Source organism: Geosmithia morbida, assembly GCF_012550715.1.
Source record: "Geosmithia morbida isolate 1262 chromosome Unknown scaffold_11, whole genome shotgun sequence".
Classification (NCBI taxonomy): domain Eukaryota; kingdom Fungi; phylum Ascomycota; class Sordariomycetes; order Hypocreales; family Bionectriaceae; genus Geosmithia; species Geosmithia morbida.
Genome location: NW_023336198.1, coordinates 726,583 through 734,487, shown reverse-complemented (window position 1 = coordinate 734,487; position 7,905 = coordinate 726,583). Strand labels below are relative to the sequence as shown.

Sequence of the window (7,905 nt, the reverse complement as noted above, 5' to 3'; positions counted from 1 at the left end):
AGTTGGACCTTTTGTGTGTGCTGCGTGTGTGTCCCGCTAGCCGTCCTGACTCGACTCTTGCCACAACGCCATCACCACTACTCCTATCTTTCTCCCACCAACACCGCAGAACTTGTTCCCTTTATATACCTCGCTTCTCGTCACACGCAATCAACCACGGCTGAACCATCATCTGGTCTATCGGCAGCGTCTACCTCGATCCTGTGTTGTGGGCATCTCATCACCTCCTTAGCCTAGGGCTGCCCGGGCATTGAGCGAGCCTCATCGTCCTTTATGCTCTCGCCATAAGAACGCAAAGGAACGTCAAGGATATACCCTCAAACCTTCCAATGTGCCATAAAGCACATGATGTGCTTTTCGACGAACAGAGTTTCTCCACGATGTTCGACTATATAAAGCCCCCGTCTCTCCCTAAGGGGCCCCAGGACTCTTTCCCTCCTACATCGTACAAATCAACACCAGATCGAGCAGCTTTGTTCCAAGCGTCTCCAACACGCACTTACGCTTCAGGAAACAGTCAGCGGAAGCTTGGTGACTTTTCCAGTCTTAAATTTGACAACACGCCAAACAACTCGCGCGGATCACCTCCTTTTGCCACCGCCTGTACCAGATCTGATCCCGAGAGAGCTGTCAACAAACAAGATCAACATCATCATCAACAACTACCACCCAGCTCCCTGGGCGACTTCACGAAGGTGTTCGCACAGCTTGGACGACCTTCGTCATCACAGAGCACTCCAGCGGCAGAGAAGAATCTTCTGGAAGCACAGATTTCGACGCAACACGAAGACATCCTGCCCGAGCTTGAAGTTACTCTGAGAGAGCATAAACATACTCTACCCGAGCTCGGAGCTACTTCGAGGGAGCCCAAAGGCAAAAACATGGCCTTGGAGGCACTCCGACCTGTGGATCCGTTCCACAAGGAAGATATCATCTCACTCGTCCAGCAATTCATTATGGATGACTCTTCCGAAACTTCGTACCAACCTATCAGCGAATACAAGCTCAGTCAGAAGCCCTACGATGCCTCTGTCGGCGGGCGTACCGAAACCACAGCTACTAAGGACTCGACAGACTCCGAGTCGGGTTCTGAAGCCTCAGCCACCTACAGCACCCCAAAGACCAGCCTCGCACCCTCGTCACCTCGGAGGCGCTCGAGCAGCGACAAAGACGCTTTCCTTCTCAGTTACCAACTTCACGCCAATGGGCCGATTCTCTCCATCTCAGAGAAAGACAGGCGCCGGGCCTATCTGCCCACTAACATCTCTCAACTGTACGGAAAGGTGCTTCAAACCGACTCGTTGGTTCACGCCAAGTGCCAGGATTTCAAGACCAACGGTATTCACATCTTTCTCGACATGTCCAACGTCTACATCAGCTTCCTCAACACCATCAAGGAGAGGCTCCAGCTGCCTCCCGGGGCTCGATTCCCCAAGAACCCACACCTCAACCTCCGACGCCTAACCAAGCTTATTACCCGGAGTCGCCTCGTGGCCACGCGCGTTGCCGGCTGTTCCGTCATTCCGGACCGCTCGGAGCCCGTATTCGTCGAGCACCTTCGCAACTACGACTACCGCGTCGACGTCCGGGAGCGCAAGGCCGTCCAGAGCTCCAACCAAACAGGTGCCAGCCCTCCCAAGAGGAGCTACTCGCCCAAGGGTGTCCGCTATGTTGAGGACCTCGTCGATGAGACTCTCCAGACTCGCATCGGAGAGACTTTCATGAAGAGCGGCCACAAGAAGGCCACGCTCATCCTCGTCACGGGCGATGCTAAGCCCGCCCCCTACGCCGACGGGTTCGGCGAGTGCGCCAAGCGAGCCCTAGGCTGGGGATGGAACGTCGAGGTCGTGAACTGGAGCACCAGCTGCTCGTCCATATGGAGGGACATGGCTCGCGACGAATCTTACGGCAATCAGTTCCGTCTCATCGACCTTGACCATTACCTCAAGTACCTTTGGACCGACGAAGAGTAGCTTTACTCTCAAATTCTCAAAAATGATAAACAAGGCCTCCGAAGCTCCTCAGGCGACGATAAAAAAACCACGATTTCAACAAATAATCCGCCATTTTGGCTTCGATAGCGACAACAGCATATACTTTTTTTGTGCTTACAAGCACACACCACACCCCACGACAGCAATACTCAGTTCGATTCCCCCCTTTGCTTGTTCGGCATTCACCCACCGTCTATCTGGATATGGACGGTCTTGGTTTTATTTTGTCTCGTGTTTGTCCCGTTGGGACTATCATCACATCGAATCTGGATTTCAACTACATTACTGGAATTATCATGACGGAAGCATGTTAAAAACAATTGGCATACTGAAAAGGCCTGGAATGGCCCCTCATTTGTATTTGTAACTTTTTTTTCTTGTTTGGAGCTATCATATCATTCTGGGGCCGTGGATTTGGAGGGTTTTGTTTTTGTTCCTTTCTTCCTTCGGGAACTTTGAACACGCAGCAATGTCAGTCATCATACTCTGTACACATTAGCGGAATTAGCGACATTTCTGTTCTGTCTATATGTCTGATACACATAACTTGGCCATACTCGAACATCGCCGTGTCTTTTGAAGTAAATGAGTGCTTGTCTATGTACCTGAAATCTAGAGTGTCCGGAAGTCCGTAAACTTATGTACGTAGCATCATATTTGCTGCCTTGCCTGCTCGCATGATCAAAGCAGGGGGCTTCCAAAAGTATTGGAAATCATTTCAATTCGTATATTGCCAAATGTCATAACTATGGAGACTATAACCCCTTTTATATGATACTAAGAAGTTGGAACCGTTTGGAACCGTCACACATGTATGGTCGTCCTTTCCCTGGTCCTTGTTTTTTCCCATACAAGCCACCCTTCTAACCAGCAAACGCCGCCAATAATGGAACAATGGATAAGGTAAAGAAAAATGAATATCCGAAAAGGCATATAATCCTGTAGAAGTTAAATCAAAAGGAGCGGACGAACAACTGCGGTCCAGCCGTAGCTTGTTCGAGCAGATATATGCATACCGCTTTGGTTGTAGGTCCAGCGCCCTTAGCAACCCGCAAACGGAGAGAAAAGGAGGGAAAAGGAAAAGGATGGAAGAAAAGAGAAATAGGAGGTCCAGAATTGTCCTCAGTGCCGGAGTGTGGACAGGTGAAAAAAGAAAAGCAGAAAAAGAAAGCTCAAACGAAAGCAGCGTCGCAGGCGGAGACAGCCCCGTCGATACCCCAGTGCTGGTCGTTGGGGGCATCCTTCTTCCAGAGGTCGTCAAAGGCGGTAAACAGGACGATCTCGGCGAGGCTATCGGCAAAGGCAGCGCGGATGGATTGTATGGCCTTTTCCTGGTTGGCCCTGCCGGGAACGGCTTTGCCGTTGGTAGCGCCGACGGTCGGCCACCCGGTCTCGGTGATCATGACGCGCATGTCTCTGCTGAGCGCGGCCTTGACGGCTTTGACCTCACGGCGCAACCAGGTGCCCGCCTGGTCGGCGGTCATGGTGCTGTCGAAGTAAGGGTGGGCGTTGACGGCGCAGAAGTCGGAGCACTCGCACAGTTCGGGATTGGACTTGGTGGCGATGAAGGTGTCGACGGCGACGACGGGGCCTCTGAACCCGGCAGCGCGGAGCTTCTTGCGCGCCGCGACCACGGCGGCCTTGACCTGCGCCGTGCTAGCTTGCCCGTTGTTGACCAGCTCGTTGCCCACGCTGACCGAGTGCACGCGCGCCCAGTCGCCCGCCACACCCGCCACGATGAGGGCCGCCTCCGCGTCCACCTGGTTGATGTCGTAGATGCCCAGCATGACCTTGGCGCCGATCGTCTTGGCCGCATTCTTGATCTTGGGCACCTGACCGCAGTCAGTGCCGTACGCGCGCAGCAGCCCGTACTTTCCCTTTAGCCGCGAAATGTCGTCCACAACTTCCGCTTGGCTCTTGCAGTTGCCGTCGGCTCGGTACGGCGAGTACGAAACGCCAAATTGGTTGACTGAGCCTCGGGATTCGAGATCGGTCTCGCTCCCATCGTCATCCTCATCCCCGTCCTCGGAATAGATAGAACTCTGCCCTTCTTCTGACCCCGCACCGGTTGTCTTCGCCTCCGCAGCAGTGGTGTCCCGAACGGCTATGCTTGCCGCAATATCCGTAGAGGTTGCATCGTGGACGACGAGTGGCTTACCGTCTAAGAGGTGAGATTAGCAACGCGATATCCTCGTGATCGTGATATCACACCTTAACTTACCTCCTCCCACCATGGGCTGGCAGATGCCTGGAGCAACTAGGGCCAATGCGCCCAGCAAGAGTCTATATTGCACCATGTTGTCTAGCCCGTTCCGAGAAGTCAATGGAAAGAGAGCAGTGTAATCCGGCTTAATGAATGAATGAATGTAAGTTGGTAAGTACCACAGTAGTGGAGAGGGACCGACGGCGATGGTTTATAGACGTCTATACACACACACGGACACACATACGCATAAAGGAAGAGAATAAACAAAAGAGGGGAGAGAGAGAAAAAGAGGGAAGAAAGAAGGACAATCCTTTGACTAGACTGGTATCGGAGTTGACATTGACATCTGAACAAGACTCGGGGGGATGAGGAGAAAGAGGGCTAGGTATATCATTCAACTTACATTCACCTACTTACACACGCCAGAAACGTGCTAATGTGTAATTTCCCGCTATCCCCTCTCTCTTCTAGGAATGTTTCGCTTCCCAATCTCTCTGGAATGCTTGAATGCTTCAGGACCTTATGGTGAGACAAAATATTCAGGTTGAGAGACAGACAGTGCTCTTTTCCTCTTCTTCCCTTCCTTCCTGTCTACCACGAACGGTGCCTCTTCGACTCACTTACCCTCAGCTTCTTCAAGGACCTGCCTTTGTATAAAGGCACTTTACTTTGCTGGCCTAGCAACCGGACAACAGAAAAGAGATGTCATCTACAAATTCAGCCCTCAAAGATCCCGCCTCCCTCCCTTTCGCCATGTTACCTTGGGAACAATTGGCATGACCGGCAATACTCACTTGGGATTTGGGGGTTTACAAAAGGGATGGGCCTTTCCCCAGCCCCCCTTGTTTATATATCTCTTTCTTTTATTCCAACTTTTCCCTTTTCTCTTCTTTTCTCTTCTTTTCCTTCTATGCCCTTGCATGTACGGTCACATGGATTGCCTGCAGCCTTGTCTTACAATGTCACTCGGACCCTTAGTGTAGCTGATACAGCAACTCTTCTCTCCAGCTGGCGCTTTTGGGTTCTGGACCTACGCAACATTCGGCCTGGACCTTACGGGGCCCGTCACTGGATCATACTTCAAAGTGGCTGGAAGTAGCATCGCCAGACTTCACATCACGTACCTTGGCCACCGTGGCCTCAAACCCTCAATGTTCTCTCCCCCTCTCTCTCTCCCTCCTTTTCTTCTATTATTTTCCGCTCGAGGCACTAAGGTGGAGCATTCATATGATGATCGGGTCTGTCGCAGAGACAAACATGGCCGAGCACCCGATGCTGCTAATGTGACCACCCAGTGTCCATGTGTGCGTGGTGCGACTCGAGGGTTGATTTAAGCAGACCTGAGACTCAATGACTTCACTCTTATTACTCATTAATTATCTGTAGTGTAGACCTATTCAATAGCCACATGCATCCTCGTAACCCAGTTACCCCCCCGAAAGAAAAGTGTAAGGTTTCCAGCAGCTTAGGGCATGCTAGAGGATGAAACAATTCAATACACAGAAAAACAGAAAGAAAAAGCAAAACCTGCCACCATAACAGTGCCCCTATGGTGAGAAAAACATGAGTCTAGGAAGACTTGCTGGTTGATTTGCGCGTCATGACCTTGGTTATGGCGTGTCTGATGGTCGTTCCGGCCTTCTCAATATCCTTCTTAGATAGAGCAGTGGTGATGCAGACCTTCAGAGCGGGTTGGGGAATCGTGCCGTTACCGCCCTTGTCCTTAATAGAATCAAAGGGCTGTGTCTTCAACCTAGTAATAAGGACACCGTTGACCAGTGACTGTGTCGTCTCCATGTTAGCAGATGAGTTCATTACAGGGGGAGTGCAAAGGGAATTGTTGAAATTTTACCTCTTCAATGCAGTCTATGATAATCTTCTCCTGGTCCTCGAGGTCGAGTTTGCGCGAGCTGACAACGTCGGGCTTCAGGACGAGGAGCATGACGGGGTTCTCGGGGCTGCTGGTGCAGATGACCCAGTCGCTGCGAGGGTCGAGCTGGGCCCTCATGGCCTTGATGTTGTCGCGGCACTGGGTGAGGATGTCGGGGTTGGATTGGAGCAGGCTGACCGTCTCGCTAGCCGTGACAGCCAGCATGGCGGGGAGGGCGGCCGAAAAGGTGTAGGCGGTGGACGTGATGCGCTGGTGGACGACGACATCCTGGGCTCCAGCGCAGAAGCCGCCTCCAGCACAGAGAGGCCCAGCGAGGGATCCGATAATCATGTCGACCTGCTGGGGGTCCACATTCTGAGCCTCGGTGAGACCGCGGCCGGTACGGCCCAGCACGCCAAATGACCAGGTCTCGTCGAGGATGATGCGGAACTTGTACCTTTCCTTGAGCTCAATGAGGCGCGGCAGGTCTGTGGCGTCGCCGACAGTCTCAAAGAGTCCCTCAGTCACGATGAAACGGCGCGTCAGCTTCTTAGCCTTGGCCTGCTCCTTGACTACGTTTGCCATCACCTTCTCCAGATCCTCCATGTCGCCGTGGTCGAACCAACGAATATTGCAGCGGGAAGCCTCGAGGCCTTTACGGATAGAGTAGTTGACGGCGCGGTCGGCGACAATGACGTCGCCACGCTTGCAGAAGGAGGGGATCACACTGGAGATGGTCGAGAAGGCCTGAGCGTACACAATGCAGCTTTCTGTGCCTAGGTACGCGGCAATGTCGGCCTCAGCCTTGACATGGACGTCCTGGGTACCGTAGAACTGGGGAGGACCGCACGGCCCAACACCATAGGTGCGGAGCGTCTGGACAGCCTTCTCCTTGATCTGCTCATTGGCATTGAAGTTGTAAAAGTTGTACGAGGCAAGGTTCGTGACGGTACGGCCGTTGGCGAGTTTAGTCTTGGGTCCAGTAGGGCTGTGGGTACAAGGGGTCATGTCAGACAACGCATTTGGTGGGGGAGGGGAAAGGGGGTAAAAGGATGTGGAGGGAAGCGACGCACCCGACAATGACAGGTGTCCTCTCACTCTCGAGGAGCTCGGTTGGAGTCTGGTCTGCGAGAAGGGGCTCGGGAGTCCACTCATCAATTAACTCGTCGATTTCCTTTTGCAACGCATATTAGCATTCACGTGTCCGTATGGGGGAAGAGGAGGGCCACGGAAATGTCCAGCCAAGCCGGCCAACGAAAGGGAGGGATAGGACAATATATACATCTTCGCTGAGCTTGACAAAATTCTGCTTGTCGGTGGAATACGACGGCGATAGTAGGTAGCGGATGAAAAAGAGCACGAGGACCAGCTCGATGGCAGAGCGCACCGGGTCATTCTGGTAGCTCGACTGTATGTATCGTATCAGCACGGCCGAGCCGGGAACCTTGCGGAAGGCAACAGATGCTTGGTCGGCCAAATCACCCATCAGAGTCTGTATCGCATCTAGATCCATTGTGATGCGGTCGTTTAGTCAGTCACTCAAAGTTGTGCGTCCTCTTAAGCGCTTCTTTCTCTCTTCTGCCCTAAGGGGTGTGGTTGGGATATGCGTCGGGAGAGGGAGAAGATCATTCAACTTTTGGCGCCAGGGTGTAGAGATTACATCAAGGCACACAAAGCCCCCTAAAAGCCACATGAAATTTTGCACCGCCACATTCAAATGTCAGCCATAGAATGCCAAGGTCACCCTTTTCTCTCATCCCGGACGCGACCTTGAAACACGTCAAATGATAATTATCTGGCCATATAATCTTACCATGCATAACACTTCTCTACGA

At 52.5% G+C, this 7,905-nt stretch overlaps 3 protein-coding genes across 3 annotated transcripts; 1 reads left to right on the top strand and 2 right to left on the bottom strand.

Annotated features, from left to right (window-relative positions):
- Positions 1 to 881: 881 nt before the first annotated feature.
- Positions 882 to 1,973, top strand: GMORB2_2019 (Conserved hypothetical, protein; the record flags this gene model as incomplete). Its single annotated transcript, XM_035463999.1, has 1 exon — positions 882 to 1,973. One exon carries the CDS (start codon positions 882 to 884, stop codon positions 1,971 to 1,973), a length of 1,092 nt encoding a protein of 363 aa, XP_035320263.1.
- A 1,193-nt stretch (positions 1,974 to 3,166) lies between these two features.
- Positions 3,167 to 4,291, bottom strand: GMORB2_2018 (Glycosyl hydrolases family 17; the record flags this gene model as incomplete). The annotated part of the gene is made up of 2 exons (XM_035463998.1): positions 3,167 to 4,155; positions 4,216 to 4,291. 2 exons carry the CDS (start codon positions 4,289 to 4,291, stop codon positions 3,167 to 3,169), a joined length of 1,065 nt encoding a protein of 354 aa, XP_035320262.1.
- Positions 4,292 to 5,769: 1,478 nt separating this feature from the next.
- GMORB2_2017 (serine palmitoyltransferase) lies at positions 5,770 to 7,583 on the bottom strand (the record flags this gene model as incomplete). The annotated part of the gene is made up of 4 exons (XM_035463997.1): positions 5,770 to 5,982; positions 6,053 to 7,058; positions 7,144 to 7,244; positions 7,353 to 7,583. The coding sequence occupies 4 exons, from the start codon at positions 7,581 to 7,583 to the stop codon at positions 5,770 to 5,772; spliced, it is 1,551 nt and encodes a 516-aa protein (XP_035320261.1).
- Positions 7,584 to 7,905: the final 322 nt, after the last annotated feature.